Source organism: Salminus brasiliensis, chromosome 23 (genome assembly GCF_030463535.1).
Source record: "Salminus brasiliensis chromosome 23, fSalBra1.hap2, whole genome shotgun sequence".
In the NCBI taxonomy this organism is placed as follows: domain Eukaryota; kingdom Metazoa; phylum Chordata; class Actinopteri; order Characiformes; family Bryconidae; genus Salminus; species Salminus brasiliensis.
The window spans coordinates 31,320,791-31,341,220 of NC_132900.1; the positions used below are offsets into that span (position 1 = coordinate 31,320,791).

General features: G+C 41.8%; 2 protein-coding genes across 4 annotated transcripts in view; one reads left to right on the forward strand and one right to left on the reverse strand.

Annotated features, from left to right (window-relative positions):
• The first annotated feature begins 175 nt into the window (after positions 1–175).
• Positions 176–14,015, forward strand: lxn (latexin). 3 transcript variants are annotated; one of them, XM_072668508.1, is made up of 8 exons: positions 176–190; positions 6,930–7,046; positions 10,172–10,321; positions 10,450–10,512; positions 11,793–11,970; positions 12,679–12,815; positions 12,911–12,973; positions 13,110–14,015. In XM_072668508.1, the coding sequence occupies exons 2-8, from the start codon at positions 6,975–6,977 to the stop codon at positions 13,215–13,217; spliced, it is 771 nt and encodes a 256-aa protein (XP_072524609.1). In that variant the 5' UTR covers positions 176–190; positions 6,930–6,974; the 3' UTR covers positions 13,218–14,015. The 3 variants fall into 3 exon arrangements, with proteins under 3 accessions (XP_072524609.1, XP_072524608.1, XP_072524607.1); XM_072668507.1 differs by lacking the exon at positions 176–190 and adding an exon at positions 1,286–1,464; XM_072668506.1 differs by lacking the exon at positions 176–190 and having other exon boundaries at positions 6,751–7,046.
• A 1,246-nt stretch (positions 14,016–15,261) lies between these two features.
• Positions 15,262–20,430, reverse strand: part of gfm1 (G elongation factor, mitochondrial 1) — a 9,797-nt gene continuing 4,628 nt past the window's right edge. The window contains exons 9-18 of the mRNA XM_072668493.1: positions 20,300–20,430; positions 19,548–19,649; positions 19,383–19,439; positions 19,158–19,295; positions 18,843–18,925; positions 17,859–18,021; positions 17,279–17,423; positions 16,221–16,381; positions 15,703–15,756; positions 15,262–15,577 (exon numbers count right to left, since the gene is read on the reverse strand). The exon at positions 20,300–20,430 is cut by the window's right edge and continues 7 nt beyond it. Coding sequence (XP_072524594.1) covers positions 15,446–15,577; positions 15,703–15,756; positions 16,221–16,381; positions 17,279–17,423; positions 17,859–18,021; positions 18,843–18,925; positions 19,158–19,295; positions 19,383–19,439; positions 19,548–19,649; positions 20,300–20,430 — 1,166 coding nt within the window. The 3' untranslated portion in view covers positions 15,262–15,445. The remainder of the gene's footprint in view (positions 15,578–15,702; positions 15,757–16,220; positions 16,382–17,278; positions 17,424–17,858; positions 18,022–18,842; positions 18,926–19,157; positions 19,296–19,382; positions 19,440–19,547; positions 19,650–20,299) is intronic.

Consider the following 20,430-nt stretch of genomic DNA (forward strand, 5'->3'; position numbering starts at 1 on the left):
TATATATTCATATATTTAATATATAACTAATGTATAAAATATATGTATATGTTTATAATAACGCATTAACGCGTTAAAAAAAAAAAAAAAAGTTTCGTTAACGCAAACTCTATTTGGCCCTGCGAGTCACCCGTAGTTCATGTTGAGACTTGAGCGTGCGCGGCATGTCTCACTAAGAGTGGAGGAGTAGGTGAGTGAGTGAGGGAATGAGGGAGTGAGTGAGTAAATGAGTGAGTGAGGGAGTGAAGGAGGGAGGGAGGGAGTGATGGAGTGAGTGAGGGAGTGAGTATATGAGTGAGTGAGTGAGAGAGTGAGTGAGTGATGGAGTGAGTGAGTGAGTGATGGAGTTAGAGAGTGAGTGAGTGATGGAGTGAGTGAGTGAGTGATGGAGTTAGAGAGTATATGAGTGAGTGAGTATATGAGTGAGTGAGTGAGGGAGTGAGTGAGTGAGTGAGTGAGGGAGGGAGTGAGAGAGTGAGTGAGTAAATGAGTGAGTGAGTGAGTGAGTGAGTGATGGAGTGAGTGAGTGAGTGATGGAGTGAGTGATGGAGTGAGAGAGTATATGAGTGAGTGAGTGAGTGAGTGAGTGAGGGAGGGAGTGAGAGAGTGAGTGAGTAAATGAGTGAGTGAGTGAGTGAGTGAGGGAGTGAGTGAGTGAGTGAGTGAGTGAATGAGGGAGTGAGTATATGAGTGAGTGAGTGAGTGAGTGAGGGAGGGAGTGAGAGAGTGAGTGAGTAAATGAGTGAGTGAGGGAGTGAGTGAGTGAGTGATGGAGTGAGTGAGTGAGTGATGGAGTGAGTGAGTGATGGAGTGAGAGAGTATATGAGTGAGTGAGTATATGAGTGAGTGAGGGAGGGAGTGAGAGAGTGAGTGAGTAAATGAGTGAGTGAGGGAGTGAGTGAGTGAGGGAGTGAGTGAGTGAGGGAGTGAGTATATGAGTGAGTGAGGGAGTGAGTGAGTGAGTGAGTGAGGGAGGGAGTGAGGGAGGGAGGGAGTGAGAGAGTGAGTGAGTAAATGAGTGAGTGAGTGAGTAAGTGAGTGAGTAAGTGAGTGAGTGAGGGAGTGAGTATATGAGTGAGTGAGGGAGTGAGTGAGTGAGGGAGTGAGTATATGAGTGAGTATATGAGTGAGTGAGTGAGGGAGGGAGGGAGGGAGTGAGAGAGTGAGTGAGTAAATGAGTGAGTGAGGGAGTGAGTAAGTGAGTGAGTGAGTGAGAGAGTAAATGAGGGAGTGAGTGAGTAAATAAGTGAGTGAGGGAGTGAGAGAGGGAGAGTGAGGGAGTAAAGTGAGGGAGTGAGTGAGTAAATGAGTGAGTGAGTGAGAGAGTAAATGAGGGAGTGAGTGAGTAAATAAGTGAGTGAGGGAGTGAGAGAGGGAGAGTGAGGGAGTAAAGTGAGGGAGTGAGTGATGGAAATTGTGATTATGGGAATTAACTGGAATTAATGGAAATATTCCAAGCTAAAGGTAAGAAACTAATATATATATATCAAGCTTATTTCACCATCGTGATGTTTGAATACTATACTATACTATTATATACTACTATACTATTATATACTACTATACTATTATATACTATACTATTATATACTACTATACTATTATATACTACTATACTATTATATACTATTATACTATACTACTATACTATTATATACTACTATACTACTATACTATTATATACTACTATACTATTATATACTATTATACTATACTTCCGGATATACTACTATACTACTATACTATTATATACTACTATACTATACTTCCGGATATACTACTATACTACTATACTATTATATACTACTATACTATACTTCCGGATATACTACTATACTACTATACTATTATATACTACTATACTATTATATACTATTATACTATACTACTATACTATTATATACTACTATACTATACTTCCGGATATACTACTATACTACTATACTATTATATACTACTATATACTACTATACTATTATATACTATTATACTATACTACTATACTATACTACTATACTGTACTTCCGGATATACTACTATACTACTATACTATTATATACTATTATACTATACTACTATACTATTATATACTACTATACTATACTACACTACTATACTGTACTTCTGGATATATTATACAACTATACAATATTCCTATATACTAGAGAAACTTCCTATAACTAGAGAAAACTGAAGCAGTCTGGGACAGAAGAAGGTCTGACAGTTGTGTTAAATGCTACAGACCCTTTATAATACTCCAGGCTCATCATTTAATATTTAGTGTACATATTAAAATGGTGCTGGTCGTCGGCTGTTTATAGTGTTATAAGTGTTGTTTGTTGGTTGTAGCTTAACCTTCATTGCGGTGATTCATGGCTGGGCTGTATGAATGCCAGTTGCAGCATCTGTAAGCTGATATGCTTGGCAGATGTCACCTTCATGTTTTGAAATTGACAGTTTGACCTTAAATGCACAGATTCTGTCACCCCTCATCAATCACTGGCATTTAGTGAGTAAAGTCCAGGCCACCTTCATTTTAAGGAGAAGGAATACATTTCCATCAGCTTAGCTGATACAGTTCCTCACCTTTACCTCCTAAATTCCTCCTCCGGACACTTTTCTTCACCTGTAAGGAGACGAAAATGCAAACATCTGCTAATAACCAGGGGTGTAAATGTATGACCACTGGACCATTTGGTTATAATACTTTTTTTAATACTTTTTTTTAGGAAATACATTCTAAATATCAAATTTCACCTCAAACTCAATTTATTTATTATGATTACAGTATTGTTGGAACTAATAAATGCACAAATGTAAGGAAAGAACTAGAGCTGGCCGATATGGTAAATAAAATACTGATGCAGGTTGACCAATGTAATCATGCTAGTCAACCTGCACAGTAATGATAGTCAGTCAGCTTGGTCATGCTGGTCAACCCGTTTGGCCATGGCGGATGACCAGCATGGTCATACTGGTTTACTAGATTGCTTAGGTTGGGTGACTTTTGCATCATTTAACTGATGCTCTTAGGTCACTTGTATTACAGAGGTGGGCACACCCAGACTGGGAATCGAACCCTGGTCTCCCACATCATATAACAGCTCATGGCAGCTAGTGGTTTCATCCATTACACACACCAACCACCATCACCATCAATCACCATCAAACTCAAGGAAAACATACCCTGTACTGGACAAAAGCTAATCTGGTCAGCCAGTTTGCCCAGTCTTCTGGATGCAACTTCTAAACAGTTAATGCACTATTTTTTTTTAAACCCATTAAATTAAAGCTAAAATCGAACCGTTAAGGTGGTCCACAGAGGCCAGAAGGTCCAAACACCGGCAGAACTCCCTTTGCTAACTGCTGCCCTCTAGTGTGTGCTTTCCTTCACAGCTGCTCCCACCAGCATGTTTGTGTGTATTAAGGTCTTTTAAGGTCCCTAAAGAGAAGAGTGAGCACCAAGAGTTAGCAATTTCCATGACCGTCGTTCAGAATGAACCATAATTCACTCAGGCCTGGTAATCTGTCAGAAAATTTCATCTGTGCTTGACAAACAGGTTTTCAGAGTAATGATGGTGTAGCTCGTTAATTTCCAGCCCTAATGCGAGGCCCTTTCTGTTCCCCGGGTAGGCAGGCAGGGATATCATATTTCATTAGTCCATTAATCAGCAGGTACGTGGCAGTAAATCAGCCTGGACGTGCTGCAAAGCCACCGACTGTCCCCCAACCCCCCTCCCATTCTCCAGAGTGTCACTGGGAAGAACCAATTTATTTGGATCATGAGAGGCTTTTTTTTCCGCCTTCTTCTCCTCTGCCTAATTTGATTTGCAGATTAATCCGGGGGGAGAAAATGCAGACTGTAACTCGGAATAAAGCGTCTTTCCACACAGATCTCCCACGACACCTTAATAGAATCCTCATCTGATCCCACCTCTAAACCTCATGATGGTGTATTAGCATACTCTGCCTCAGGTTAAGGCCTTTATGCAGTATGACTGATTGTAATTCAGGTTCATCCGAGAATCCGGAATCGCGGCGCATCGCTCGGCTGCTGTCCGCTCTTTGGGGGTTCATCAGAGAACCTCACTGTTTATTGCCCTGAAATGTCATAAGGGATTCTGGCTTAACGGCGAGGTTCACTCATTTGTCAGTATTTGACATAGTCTGTGGCCTGTACAAGAAACCTCATATGCTGTATGTCCAAATATTTGTGGACATTGCTGTGACATAGATGTGCTTATACCCTTTATACCCGTCTATCCTACTATTATACTATTGTGCCAGTAGACTCATGCTTATTAATCTGCTCCAGAGAGTCCTATTCTATTGGCAGTATGTCTCTACAGGGACTAGGCAAGCTGTATTTTTGTGTGTCAGCAATGGGTGCAGCTCAAAGTAGCGTAGCTGAATGCATGTATTAGAAGCAGTGTCCACAAACATTTAGACAAGCCACGTATTATATAGCTTTTTGTGATAGTGATGTAGCTTTGGGAACTGTGCGAACATTTCAAGGCAGATCAGGCCAGGTTTAATTATGCAGGAATTTTGAAACTGGGGTGGAATTGCCCTTTGAGCACGCTGTAATTTTCACTGCTTGCTTGTAGTCCTGCAGTTGTTGGACTCAGCAGAATGGATGACCTAATGAAGGAAAAATCCAACTGCTGCCACGGCAATGAAGCACCATTCGGTCTCTGCGTGTAATCACATCCAGCACATTCCACATCAGGACATGTAAACAAATCCAGGGATTTAGACAGCTGCATTTGCCTTCGTCCTCTCCCTCTATCACGCTGTTCTCCCACACATACACACACACATAGAGAACACTCCTATAGCAGAAAGAACCTTAAAAAAACAAATTCATCATTAATTGAAACAATAGAATTTACTGGGTATCTGCAGCAGTCTGAGTTTTAGGGTTATGCCAGCAGTAAAAAAAAAATAAAGTATTTGATGATATTAATATTTTTTCAGACAATGAACTAGAGTTGCAGTGATATTGGAGTTTTTAAGGTATGGTAACCAGCTCAGAAACCATCACACACAGTTTTACGGAATCACAGTATATGATACACAATGAACAATGAAGTGACCGTTACCTACATTTTTATTTTCCACTTTAATTCTAAAGGTCACATGACCTTGCTGAAAAATCCAGATCAAGACCCGCTGTAGCTGGTTTTGGATGGCCTAAGCTGGACTTTGAATGTAAAGGTCGAAAGCTGGTCATCTGAGGGAAAACGCACCCAGCTGATTAACCAGCTCTTGTGTATCAAATGTGATCAAGCTTGTAGACCAGCTAAACCATCAAGCTCAAACAGAACCATACCCTATGCAGGCCCTGAGCCTGAGCCGGCTGTTGTGAAGGGAGACCCCTGTAGCTTGTGTCGCATTGCGAAATGGGACCACAGCTGGCCTGAAAGCCAGGCCATGAAAAAATCTGCCATTGTGGTGCGTTAACGTTAACGTTAGCTAACTCCTCAACCATGAAAGGTGTCAAAAGTATTGACATTTTTTACTCAGGTAGAAGTGAGTGGAGATACGAGGGTTTAAATGACTTCTATAGAAGCTGAAGTATCAACTGAAGCTTTTTACTCCAGTAAAAGTGTAAAAGTACTGGTTTCAGAACCACTTCAAGTAGAAAAGTAAAAGTAATGGAAGGAAAACAAAGACTGAAAGCTTAGGCCGCGCCACAGGGGTCTATAGTGCACTACCCCCCCCCCCCCCCTCCCCAAAACCCATTTCTCTAAAAGTCATAATGAGGAGAATGATCTATTAAAATGTTGATGTTAAAAATGTTGGGCTGCACTAGGCTCCTGTTTCAGCTGCAGATCTGCCCATTGAAAATGAAGCATTTCAGTAATATCAGCTCTATTAAAGGAGCGTCTCTGTGCTCTACTGAGCATTAACATGAGCTTCATGGAGGAAAATATGAGGAGTCGTTGTCTAGAAGTTCTGTAAAGCTGCAGAAAGTCAGACTTCAGAGGCGTGTGATCAATAAGCTTTATTGGAATGTAAATGTGGGGCTCAGTCGGGACGTTTCACTGCAGTTCTCTTGAGTCTCTGCCACGGACACAGTCTTCATACTAGACTACAGACGTCTGCTGTGAGCTGCTGGAGAGTGACGGGACGTGTGCAGGTGTGATGGATCTCTTATAAACCAATAGGGAGTCAGAATGGTGTCTGTTTATACTTCTCATCCAATCACAGTCAGACTTTCCGGATGGAGCGATTGATCTGGATAGAGTGCCATCTACCCATTCTGGAGAAAGCAGAGCCAATTGTGCTCTCTCAGGCTCCGGCTGCCGATGGCCAGCAGCAATCGGGACTCGAAATAGCAATTCTCTGGTCATAGTGACTGCGCCTTGTTCATCTGGACCACTCAGGACCCCAGATCTAAGCTGGTTAACTAGCTTAACAAGCTTAACCAGCTGTCTTACCAGAATAGGGTATGTTTTTTGCTTGAATGAGGAAGCTGGTCTTGAGCTGGATTTTTCAGCAGGGGAATAACTGTGTTAATACAGACTTCAGTTTATTTCTGCAGCCATTTGGGTTCAGAGAATTTCTGCTCATGAAACCAATCTTTTATCAAACATCTCTCTTACAACTTAGTAGGATAGCTAAAGTGTGTTCAGCTGTTTTCTGTAAGACTGGGAGGACTTTATTTTTGTTGGAGTGTGTGTGTATGTGGGGGGGGGGTACTGTGTGTGAGTTTTTTGACATGTTTATCTGGACAGTGTAATCTCCTCTCATTCTGTACTTGTGCAATCGTCCATTTAGCGTCTTTAAAAGAGTCTGCTCAGAACATTCCTCCTCCAGCTTTGGCGCAGACTGTCTTCCGAGCTCTCTCAGACCAGCCCTGCTCTTCTCCTAACATGAATCTGTTCTGCTTTTCTTGGATGGTCCTCTTCTCAATGGTCTGGCAGTGTCCTGCGGCTCCCAGCACCCCAACCCCTGCAGCTGTGGACGTGATGTCTGGAGACGAGGTGGCGTGCCCTGCTAACTGCGTTTTACTGATACACAGCAACAAGTCAACAACTGAGGTAAGCTCTGGCCCCTGGTATGTTCACCTACAGCGAAAGCAATGTACAATATATTGTCCAAATATTTGTGGACACCCCTTCTGATGAATGCGTTCAGCTACTTTAAGCTGTAGAGAAGAAGTACTGCCAATAGAATAGGACTCTCTGGAGCAGATAATAAACATCATGACCCTATTGGCTCAATGCTGCCTAATGCCAGGCGTGGGCTAGTAGAGGGGTGTAAAGCCCCCCAGCATTGAGGAGCTGTGGAGCAGTGGAAGAACTGTGTTCTCTGGAATGATGGTGGAGGAGCTCCATCCAGTACTTTTGGGATGAGTTGGGGAAGATGAGGTGGGGTGGTGATCATATTCCAACATCCTGACCTCACTGATGCTCTTCTATTCTCTGAATGCAATCAAATCCTCACAGCAATGCTCCTCCTCCAAACTCTAGTAGAAGGCCTTCTTTCCTGCCCTGGACAGTAGAGGCAGTTACTCCAACAATATTTAAATTTAACACCCTTGATTTCAGAAGATTCAAATATATAAGCAGGTGTCCCAATTCTTTAGTCCATATAGTGTACCTGAAAGGCCAGGTCTCGCTGCTATGCCCCTCAGTAGTGGAACAAACTGCCCTCCTTTGCTCTTTACCTCATTGTCTTCTGCGCTTAGCCCTGGTAGTTCTTCAGCGAGATCAAGCATGGTATGGCTCTTGGCTCTGGGGTTTATAGGTCCTTGTGGTACCACCAGCTACTCTGTGACAGTCTAGCTGCTTTAACTGGTATTACAGTTGTAAATCATGCAGGTGGGGTGGTGGGGAGGTTTTGGTCCTGAGCTGCAGCCCCTGAAGACTATCCTGGTTAATACCGCCTTGCCTAAGAGAAGGCTTCTTCTCATAGGCCTCCCTGAAACCCTGAATAGAAAAGCAGATAAAAGAAGGTGTGAGAACATGGAGAAGAGATTAGGGACAGCTTCATATTCATATTTCTTGCTTCTGCTTTCCTTCAAAGGGGACTATCAAGGCATGCTCCTGGTCCTAATCAGGTTTCTGATCAATGCAGCCGAGCCCTGTGAGCTCTGTTGAATCCTATAGCTTGCATTTCCATTCAAACCCTGAGGAGAAGCCCCCCAATCAGCTTGAGAAGTGCCATCAAAGGCTATGATTGTCAGTCACGCTCTAATCCAACCCAGAACCTCTGTGTATTTGACCAAATCGAGCCCTTTGTTCATTCCGCTGAGGCTCAGTCAGTGTATTGTAAAGACAGCGTGTAGAGATGCTCCCACTGAGGAGTCTTCAGATGGCTCTGTCTTGCTCGATTGAATGAGACTTCCTTTTGAGACCACATATTTGAGCCTCAGTCTGCTTCAGAGGTGTTCTGGACTAGGCTTTAACACTGCTAACACATAAAGGATTTGTTCCATTTCAGGCTAAGAGGGCAGGGACATCACAGAGACGAGTGTTTAGTGTTGTGCAAGGAAGTTTGAGGAAATACAAATGAGGAAATTATGCCTTCAGATTTAAACTTGGGGTTATGACTTCTACTGCTTGATTGTACTGCAGTGTTTGTCAGTTCCAGTATTAAATGGGCAGAAGGACTCAAAATAAGATTTGTTTGTCAAATATTCAAGTAATAAAAAAAGGATTTTTGGGCACTCATGAATATTAAGCATGTTTAAAACCTGGAAGCCTGGAAGTGCAAAATGTTTTTTATTAAAAAAAATGACGCAGGCCTAATTTGACTTCTTTTCGAGAGTCTTTTCCATAAAATTCCTCAGTGCAGAGAACAGCGAGTGGCTGCATGCATTAAAAAAGCCTGTAGAAAGTGACCGGCATCTAGTGTATTACAGCTCAGCCAACTAACTAAACCAGCAGCTGATACATATTTTCAGTGTCACACACAAACGCCATGTCTTCAAAATGCCAACTTTGCAAGACAGGGTGGAAAAATGACATTTCAATGTCAAATGATTTTATTCCAAGTCATTTTGGAGCATTTCCATTGGTCCATTAATCATAAACTTTTGACACTTCTTAAATAATAAAGAAAGAACTTCCAGATTCAGAGACCAGGCCGGCTTTACATGGCTAAACCTTGCAGGAAACTTGCAGGAAACTAAGTTTCACATGACTTGCATAATGACCTTCAACCCAGCTGCAAGAGTTACAACAGGTGTCGTTAAACAGCCAATCAAAACGCCAGTAACTCATCACATGACCGTATCAAACAGCATCATACACCTCTAATGTCATGCCCATATAAGGCACTCTACGCTGGGTCTAAACTGGATTGTTTTTTTCTGAAGTAATGGGATATTCAAATATACTACATGGCCAAATGTTTGTGGACACCCCTTCTAATGAATGCATTCAGCTTCTTTAGGTTGCACCCGTTGCTGGCAGAGGTGTGCAAATGTACACCCAGAGGACAGCTTGTCTAGTCCCTGTAGAGAGGTGATGCCAATAGAATAGGACTCTCTGGAGTGGATACACATCATGAACCTTTTGGCATTAGGAATGGTGCCAGGCGTGGGCTAGTAGAGGTGTGTAAAGCCCCCCAGCATTAAGCTGTGAAGCAGTGGAGGAACTGTGTTGGTGATGCTCCATCCACTACTTTTGGGATGAGGTGATGTGGTGATCATTCACTATCCTGACCTCACTTACTCTAGCTCTGGTCACTGGATGCTCCTCCAACGTCTAGTAGAAAGCCTTCTTCTCTGGACAGTAGAGACAGTTACTCCAGCAAAAGCAGGATCAGCTGGTGTCCCAAAACTTTTGTCCATATAGTGTATCTGCTATCATTCAATACACTCCTTCCTAATTCTCCTGAATGTGATTGGATCTTCTCACACACCTTATAAATGAAGGAAAATCTGATCTTTTACGCATGAGATGGACAGACTGCTCCTTTAAGAGAAGGCGGGACATCTGCAAATGGTAGGAAACAGGAAGTTTACTGAACAGTGGTGCAGCTGATCTGAGTATATTAGAGCTGAGGGTTTTCACACAGTCGGTCATTACACAGGGCAGTGGGTTCTGCTCCTCTTCTCGTCTGTTTGCTCAAGGCCTAAAAGGTGTCCTGAAGAATAAAGACCAAAGTCCATGTGTTTAACCACCACACCCTTCATCTCGGGTTGTCTTCCCCTCAGGATTCTCTAGTCATGACTTCAAGAAAACTCAACCCGGACTACTACGAAGCTCAAAGGGCGGCCAATGCGGTCAGGTACTACATCAACACCCTCTATGGAACACCCTTCAGACTGCTCTCGTTCTCCAAAGTCCACGAGGCCAGAACAGAGGTGAGTTCAGCAAATCAGACTTTCCTTTAAAATGGAATGTAGGTGCCAACGGTACGAGCAGGCTGTTTTATACAGTGGTAAATGAAAAATTACAAATATTTTTAATAAATATATACTCTTGATGACAGGATTTGGGTGAGGCAGGGATGAAGTACTATCTGGAGATCTCGGTGAAGGACTGCTTTAACAAGGTAAGCTCAGACCTTTTACTTCTACTGAACTGTAAGCTTATGGCACTATTAGAAATTAGACAAACTGCAAGACTCCGCACTGGAGTAACTGGCCCTCCTCACTAAGACTCCACCCTTTTTTTTTTAAAGCAAGATGTGGCTAAAAGCACGTATGTACTCGCTTTACACCCAGTTTACATCTGTCAGATTTCTCTGCCATGAGACATGTAAGACATGTAAGAGCTAAAAGGAACATCAGTGTTATGGTCAGTGGTCAGTGAAACTGGGGGTATTGAAGAATTTGACCCTAACAGGACTCTACTGTGAAATGAATGGTTTCTAACTGTCTAGTACTTACACTCTTCCCCATTTCCCCATTGGTTGATATTTTTGTTAAGCTAATGTATTTGGCCGATTACAGAGCATACCCACATCCCTCATTTGGTGTTACATTACTGGGTGTGAAATCAGTATATTATGGTTTTATAGTATATTAATATTAATATAAGCCCACTACATATATCACTGCTACTGTTGTACAAATACTGTTTACTTCTGTACTCTTTAACCTTTTATTACTTAGTGTTGTTCTTTTACTTACTTTAGAGTGTGTGTGTGTGTGTGTGTGTGTATATATATATATATATATATAAAATGTATATCTGGTGTGTGTATATATATATATATATATATATATATATATATATATAATGACAATTTTTCATTTTTGTGATCAAATTTATTTTCCATTTAGAAAAAAAACAATATATATATATATATATATATATATAGTTCTGTAAGCATCTGGTCAAAAAACTGACCAAGCCTTTAATGTATCTCCTAAAGCCCCATTAATATATGAGCAGTCCCACTTTTGCATCCAACTCCAAGAATGGGGGGGGGGGGTGGGGTCCAACGCAGAGCCAATAATCTTTTAGTGGCAGTCAATCCAGCCATCTATTCTTTTATTTGCAGTAGGAATCAGTAGGAGTCTAAAACTTGGATACCTTGAGAATTTCTCATTACATTATTATAATTGTTTTTACATTTGACATTTTTATGATGCTAAGAAACTAATAAAATCCATGAAGCTAACTAGCTACAGAATGTTTAAGCTAACTATGTTCAGCAACTTGGCTACAATGTGTACTAACATCCTAATATTAAAGAATCAAAAGATAAAGATATAAAAAAAAGATACAAAAAAAAACAATTTTCCCCAAATAATGAGAAATTGTTCAGTAACGTCCTGTAGAGCGTAACTATTTATGTTCATTAAATCAGTGCATCCTGCCCTCCAGTCCTCAGACAGGCGCTGCTCAGCTGAAGTGGTTTACCCCAGAGGAGAGAGCCAGCAACCACCACAGGTCCAGATCTCCTGCGATGAGTTTCTTCAGCCCAATGCTTCAGCTGAAGAGGAGGAATTCTTCAAGCGTTACAGTGCTGCAGGCAGTGCTGTGTCTGCAAAGGACATACCAGGTATGACCTCGGGCATTTTCACAACATTGATGAAGATAAAATTAGGTGATGAAGACCGGATCTCTAGGAGGTCTTTACTAGGTTTTTAGTATGTTCTCCTCGTATCTAAGTGGGTTACCTCCCAGCTCCTAAAAACCTACACATGCCGGGAGGTGTCTTGGCCATGCTGAACTGCCCACTAGGTGTGAGTAAATGAGTGTGTGTGGTACCCTGCAGTGGACAGGCACTCTGTCCAAGGGGTATTCCTGCCTTATTCCTGCCGTACACACATACACAGGTAATAATATAACTAATGCACATTTAGAGAAGAGAATATAGATTTTTATTATATATTTATAGAAAGGTTCAGATATTATGGTCTGTTTTCAGGTTCCACTGTAAAATAGCTCCACACTGCAGAACATCCGCACTTCTGCAGCCGACTATATGGTCTGTAATGGCTGTAAATGGCACTTTGAGGTCAGCTGATACCTGATCCATTAAAATAGGCCTAGATTTTCACCATGACTTCCATATTTTTAAATTACTAAATGTGAGATTACATGGAAGTTAACATAAGATTGTAGTACAGTACAGAAAGTCCAGATAATTTAACTTTTGTACCTAAGAGAACCTTACTGACTGTAGTATGTTCAGGAACCTTTTTAATAAAATATAAATTTTCACTTTTGTGCTGCTAAATAACCCTGTCTCTCTCATTTTCTCTAGACAGCCACGGTCGCATAGATCCAGAGATGGTTCCTTTCAAGAATTTAGCATCGGCAGCTTCTAGCTTCATCATGCTGAACGAGTCCAACGAGAACACACTCTTCAACCTGGCTCAAGTGGCCAAGATCACCCAGCTGGTAATCTGCTTATGTCCTGATCATCAGTTTCCATTACTTTACTTCATAGACGCTTTTCCTGGACAATAGGTTTGATGTGCCATTGAACATTTCAGGAAAGTCGAGATGACCAGTTGAGGTTCGAGTATGCGGTTCTCCTTCATGAAATGATTTCTCAGGTAACGATCAATGTTTATTAGATCGCTTCAAACGATTAAATTATCTGGAACATGGTGTCTGCAGGTCCAGAAAACATTTGACATCATTTGTCACACCTTTAGATTCACTTACTGTATGATTGTATGAACTTTGCAGGAGATTATTCGCTGGAAGATGCTGGTCTCCTGGTCTCCAGCAGGGGGAGTGAAAGTGTCAGATACTGAACTGCTGCCAAGATGCCACTGCAAACCTCCAACTCCATGATGCAGGATTACTCCACCCTAAATATACTTTTTGCCCACTCCACTAAAACCCCACTAGAATCACAGTTTTGAACAAAGATGAAGATGTAAGATGAAGACGCCTCATATAAAGAAATCTCTCTTTCGAGATCTTTTAGTTGTGGCCTAAAATAGTTATGAACTCATTTATAATGTAAGAGACAAAAGCAATATCAGTGTGGTGTCTTGTCTTCTGTCCACTCCGATGCCTCTAGTCTACGTTAGTTTGTGCTTTGTGACACTACAAGGTGTTATTTTGCCAAATTAAACGGTACTAAATGTTTAAAAATAAGAAATAACCGAATATAGCAATACCACTTATTAACAACCCTCACTTTACAACATTTAGTACCTGGTGCTCAGTCAGTCCTGCACTTAGCCTCCTTACTTATATCTCACTGAAGCAGACCAACCATTACCTGAACTATAAGCAATTAATCAATTAACCTATTAATTGATTAATTACTATTAAAGACTCAGACCTTTAAACAGTGCTGGAAAAAGAAGTACAGGCTTTATCATTAAAGCTATATCCCACCCCTCCCCTCACAAATACATAAAAATATTCCAGACAGGTGTCCAACTGTTCAACCTGGCAACACTGCCAACAGTGCTGTAGAAACCAGTTAAGCCCTACCATTCCCTCGTGACTTAAACATGCTTTTCCAGTCCAGAGTTACTGAGAAACCAACAGTGTAGGTGTGGAAGAAGTAGGGTAGTAATGTCTGAGAATTGTTCAGACTGCAGTTTCCAACTCGAATAAATATTTTCAGCACTGAAATTTACCCGTTATTTATTGGGCTTTAATTTTTTTTCTTTCTTTAATTTGAGAAGTGATATGTTCGCTCCAGGCTGTGCATTATACTAAATAATGGATTAGTAACTGCAGGTTCTACATCTCCGCCATAAATGTGCTGCAGAAATAAACATTAGTCCAAATATAACACATAGAGGCATGGCCCCGAGTGGTCCAGCGGACTAAGGCGCTGTCACTATGATCAGAGGATTGCTGGTTCGAATCCCAGTCAGGCTGCTAGCCATCGGCAGCTGGGGCCTGGAGAGAGCACGATTGCCGTAGCTCTCTCCGGGGTTGATAGATGGCGCTCTTTCCTTCACTTTCACTTCACTGGCGTGTTGAAGCAAGAGGGCACACCCGGCTTCTATGCACCAGCTGCAGTGTCGTCAGCTGGTGCATAGAAGTTGGGTATGCCCTCTTGCTTCAACATGCCAGGTGTGCCCTCTAGTGTCTAAAAATTAGAGGCTTGATTGCACGTACGTGTGTATATATATCTCAAAACTGTTGTTTCTGACTCCATGAACAACTATGTTTCACCATTTTATTATTAATGTCAATGATTGATCACGATGTGTATGGTTCTTAAGGTGGCAATGAGATATTTTTTTTTTTTCTTTGGACTACATTAGGTAGTCCAAAGAAGCGGCGTGGCCCCTCCCACAGTGGTCCAGCGGACTAAGGCGCTGTTACTATGTTCAGAAGGTCACCGGTTCTAATCCCTGTGAATGAGATTTTAGAACCGGTCCTGTGTTTAAACACATTTTGTGATTCAAAGAGAGCGCTGTGGTGCAGGCCCCCCCAGTGGTCCAGCGGATTAAGGCACCATCACTAGGTTCAGAGGATCGTTGGTTCGAATCCCAGTCATGCTGCAGCCAAATAACTATTTACATGACTGGACTCATGTGTTTCTTTAGCACGTGTAGAGAAGTCTCTGTGAACTGCAGAGATCGCATTTAGCTAAATAAGACCAGCAAAAACTTTTTGTGCTGATATTTTGGCATCCTACCTCATACATTCATCAGAAGAGGAGTTTTCTAGTTAATCTAGTCTATCTTGCTCTAAAGCAGTGGCTGGAAGTTAGGCTGAAGTCCAGTGTCTGTTTTAGAGACTACTGTGGGACTGCTGTACAACAGATGTAGAGATAGTTACATATTCCCATTTTTGCCTAGGTGCCCCTTTAAGCACCAGTAGCCCAAATCCCTCCCATCTTTACAATGAACACAGAAACACATGATAGACATCTTTTATGATTCAGACACAACATATGCTGTACATAGTACAAAACCATCACTGTACATGCCCAAAGCTGTCCTTTGAGCTCCACTGAGTGGTGGGATCTTAAAAATACACATAAATTACTTAAATGATTTATGAAGGGGGGGGGGGTAGTATGTATGTGTGTGTATCTATATTGCTCAATTCTTCCATTTGCCCTTCTTTGCAGGCAGTTGGCCAGTTTCCTCCAGGTACTTATTAACAAGCTCTTCTTGTACAGACGGCAGGCAGGGCTGATATCTGCTGTATTCCATGGTGTACTCTCCTTTTCCCTATGGCATAAACACACATAATATATGTATATCATTAAAATACAGAATTACATATATATATACACTGCACTCTGATTGGCTTTCTAGACTGTGTAGGTGAAGTGTCTTTAGTGCAGCTGCCTTACCTCCGTGCAGGAGCGCAGCTCTGTGGAATACCCAAACAGGTCATTAAGAGGAATCTGGAAGAGAGCAGATGGGCAGATTTAAAGGCATTTTTCTTTATGATATACAATATTTATCGCAATATTTCGCCATGTAGACAAAACGCACCAGCAGCATTTAATAAAAAAAATACAAAAATAAACTGCTGTCCAAATACTCTCCCATACAGAGTACTCAAAATATGCGCCACTCCATTGAATTAATTACACTCTTTGTAATGAAATGTGCTCATTAAGCACTGACAATACCCACCATAAACTCATAACAGTTTATCATGATATGATCAAATATTGTCATATTGCCCAGCTCTACTCAGAAGAGCTAGTGTAAATACATCAGCTCTATTTGCTATATTTACTCCCGGATCCCATCAGCGCTGATAGTTTCACAGAATTACTTTGTTTAGATCACAGTGGAATTGTCCAATAATAAACAAATACACCATAATTCAGCCCAGTTCAGCTAGATTTCACAAACTTACATCCGCATATAGTGTGAAGTAGCCGTCTGTCCCATCCTGCCCAGTGATGACACCGTGGCGACGATTAACTCCAGCAATGACCATCCCCTGGAATTCAGTGGGAGCCACAATTTCCACAGACATGATTGGCTCCAGAATGACGGTGTTGGCGTTCTCCATAGCTGTTCAGAAACAAAACAAGGACGTCTGTATTTTTTGTGAAATTTAATATTATTTAACACAAATCCTTTTAATTGCGGGAGATAATATTTTATCATTAGTCATTCAGTACAATCTGTAACTCGCTACACTGATGTTTTAACTCTGTGCACATCAGGACTTTGGATTTGAATGGGAGGACATATGAGGTTAGTGTGAGCGGTCTGGTTTAGGGGTCTTGGTTGTTTTGAATATGACCTGAGAAGTTTAGATACTCTAATGCTTTGAATCAGGACAGTGCAGCCATTTCTTCATTCCTTTACTCTGGTATAGGAGAACAGGAGGACTATCCATAAGTCACGGTTCCAAAACCCTAAATCTTAAAAGATCTTAAAAAAAATTAAATAATATTATTAATAATAATAATAATAATAATAATAGGGACACTAAATAATAAAAGGATTACTCTATCTTTTTCATTTTAGTTAAATTGAATTATAATGTCTTTGTATAGGTCTTTTGGTAACTGGTGTAGAACTGGCACCAAAGCTCAAAAGGAGAACATCCTCCTACTCTGGTCAACATAGGAATGCAAAACAAGAACAGCGAAAAAATAAACTAATAACCATACAATAGTAATAATTAATAAAACTATTTTTTTCCTCATCTTTAATGGGTTAAAGGCACATTTGCCATAATATTTTAATTTATTATTGTTTTATTGTTGTTTTTTTCCTGTTTAGCTTTTTATTGTTATTATCCAGTGTTGACCAGAGGAGGCTCCACGTTTGAGTCTCAGTTCCTTTCTTAAAAGTTTCTTCCTTTAAATCCTTTAAAGAGTTTTTCCTGCCACTGTCTGAACTGCATTTTTAACACAGTATGTCCAGGAACCCAGAGTTCCACTTCTACTTAGATCTAACCTTGTTTCATAGCACCCTCTCCTGCTCGGATGAAGGAGATCTCGTTGGAGTCCACCATGTGATTGGCTCCATCCTCCAAGACAAATCGCACGCCAGATATCTTGTGACCGGTTAGAGGTCCCTTTTCACAGGCATCCATGAAACCCTGTAAAGGGAACACAAAAAGATAAATATATAAAAAAGGCATGTGAGAACTGTGAGGACAGCTGGGAGGGGTATAGATTTTTGGGGATTTCTATCTTTGCTCTTTGTGCTCAGCATCTTCAAAGAGGACTATGAAGGCAAGCTGGTAATTCTAATTCATTCTAAAATTTCCATTCAAACACTGAGAAAAGATCCTCAATCAGCATGAAGAGCCAGGCTGTAATCCCACCCAGAACCTCTGTGTATTTGACATAATCTAGCCCTCAGTCTAATGAGTCTACTGAGACTCAGTCCCTTTATAACGTGTGGAAACCCCAGAGGTGAAGCCACAGAGACGAGTTCTCAGGTGGTTCAAGTCTTTTTTTTCTTCTTTTTTTCCCCCTTCAAACTGGCTGTAGATGTAAAAGTTAAATGCTTTGCACAAACTGCGACTTACCTTCTCGACAGCTGGCACAAACTGCCTGGGCACGTTGGTGCCGACGGTCCGGTCTTCAAACTCAACCTTGGTGTAATTTTCTGAGTCCAGAGGTTCCAGGACGCCCACCACTTTACCATACTGCCCCGATCCCCCAGACTGCTTCTTGTGAGTGAAGTCAAATCTAGGAATCAGAAAGCAGCTCATCACTCACAGTCCATATCTACAATCCACTCAAAGAAAGTTTAGAAATCATGTTTACATCAAGGGCATCGTCATCGGTGAGGAGCACTGAAATCTACTGGATAGTAATATAATAATAATTAACTCATGTAACCTGCAGTGGTTAGAAGATTTTACCCTCAGCAAATGATTCCCACCCGCTCCCATCGCCGCTGAGAACATAAAAAACACTGCCAAGCCACTGCCAAAAGTGTCCAAGCTTATCATTAGGGCTGGGCGATGTGTAAAAACAATAGATCACCATATTTAAAGAAAGATTTTTCGTGATATACAATATTTATCATGATGCATGTAATCACAGACTAAACACATCAGTATCAGATTCTTATAAACTACTATTCAGATCCTCTCCTGTACTGAATACAGTGATTTCTACTCAACATCTGCTGCTCTTCATCTAATGAACCCTTCAGTCTAATCACACTGTTAGTAATGAAACCTGCAGCTGATCAGTGTTTATTAATGCTAACAGTCTCCTCCATATGCTTAGAGAAGCTTATTATTATCATCATCCGATAACAATGTATCACAATACGATAAAATATCGTCATATTGCCCACCTCTACTTATCATAGTCTCCTGCCCAGCTAAATAAAACACCTTCACAGGCTTCACTGCGAATGGCAACTGCTGTAATGCGGGACCGGTCGTACTGTATGTTTTTGCATGTGCGCAAATGTCCTGTAGGATGGCTGACAGAGCCGTGGCAGAGAGTAATAAGACAAAGAAGTGGAGTTTGAGAGGCAAGAGATCAGTACTCACGGCACAGAGCTGGTCACGGTCTCCCTGAAGGCTACTTTAGGCTTCCCCATCACACACGGGCAGCCATACTCCCTTTCCATCCTCTACAAACACAAAAGGGTAAACATCAGTAAAACTCAATACATTAACACAGAATGCAGAACTTGGTTTTCGGTCATTACGAGCAGTCTTGGCTGTGAGGGTGGGCGACACGGCAAACCATGACGCTCATTCCTGACCATGATGGTCAGAAATGTGTGTTGTGATGTAATGGACCACAGTAAGTGCCCTATTGGCCACCCCTACCTGGTTCATTACGTGGCTGTGATGCCGTACCTGTGAGTAAATCTCCAGATGTAGCTCCCCCATGCCTGAGATGATGGTCTCCTTGCTCTCCGTGTCAAAGTGCACTCTGAAAGTGGGGTCCTCTCTTGTGAAGCGGCCGATGCCTTTGGAGAACTTGTCGGTGTCGTTCTAAAGGGATGTAGCAAATGAGGCGTAACTATGTGTACTACGCTTTTACAGCGTTAACCTGTGTGCCTGACTGACTGCAAAGCCTACCTTGTTGGCTGGTTTCATGGCCATGGAGATGACCGGGTCAGGGACATGGATGGACTCCTGTTTGAAACATGAACTCAAGCTTCAGAAGCATCCAGCACATAATTTAGAAGAAGGTTCTGGTTTACATTCCTCTGAGTGAACATGCATCTACTTGAGTGCATTTACCATAGAGAGGTTGGAGTTTGTACGAGCTGTGAAGGTGTCTCCACTGGCACAGTCGATTCCAAACAGGGCGCAGATATCTCCGGCATATACCTCCTCCACATCCTGAGAGAACAGACAGATTCACGATACACTGAGAAAAGGGAAATGAGCCAGCAGTTTCAGCAGGCATTATCTGTTGAAGCAACAGGTAGCAATTTAAGCTTAACTCAGCAGCTTCAGGATCATGGTGCTGCTCCACTGACTGTATCAGGGAGGACAGCGTCTCTAGCGCTGCTACTCCGGGCTCGGAGCGCTGCTAACTGCACTATGGAGCTCTGGTGAAGCGAGCAGGACGGCGCTCTCCAGAACTGTGAGCGTAGTGCTGCGTAACCCATAGAGTCATATTAGTGTCCAATCCTGTAGTATTACTCTACCCCCTCAGTCCACATGCTGCTCCACCTTTCAGTGACGCTTCTGTAGCTCTCAGCTTGTCCAGAAGAGTGTACAGCAGTCAATGAGGGGGTGCTAAAAAGTGTGATTTGCATTTACAGCAGTGGTGTAAAAGTGATTTACATCCCATTAGCAAAAAATACCAATTCTCACACAGCACTGCTTTAAAATGCTTTAAACTTGTAGCTGTGTTTAAAGCTCATGCTTCAAATGTATGGGTACACTGATTAATGTAAGTGGGGAAGTCCTCGCTTATCATATAATACAAGCTCTATGCGGGGCATGTGTGTTAAATTCCTTCTGTGTTTCCATGAATTCCTCACCTCCATCTGGTCTGCATGGAGGCGCACCAGCCTCTGGACGCGCACCTTCTTGCTCGTGCGTGTGTTGTAAATGTACTCCCCCTTCTTCAGGCAGCCCTGGTACACCCTCACATATGTCAGCTGACCAAAGC

Bases quoted from the DNA above. Each gene is read 5' to 3' on its own strand.
- lxn (XM_072668506.1), top strand. From the start codon at position 6,879: ATGAATCTGTTCTGCTTTTCTTGGATGGTCCTCTTCTCAATGGTCTGG. The intron at 10,513-11,792 runs GTAAGCTCAGAC...CCTGCCCTCCAG, and splicing joins TGAAGGACTGCTTTAACAAG to TCCTCAGACAGGCGCTGCTC. The intron at 12,816-12,910 runs GTAATCTGCTTA...TGAACATTTCAG, and splicing joins TGGCCAAGATCACCCAGCTG to GAAAGTCGAGATGACCAGTT.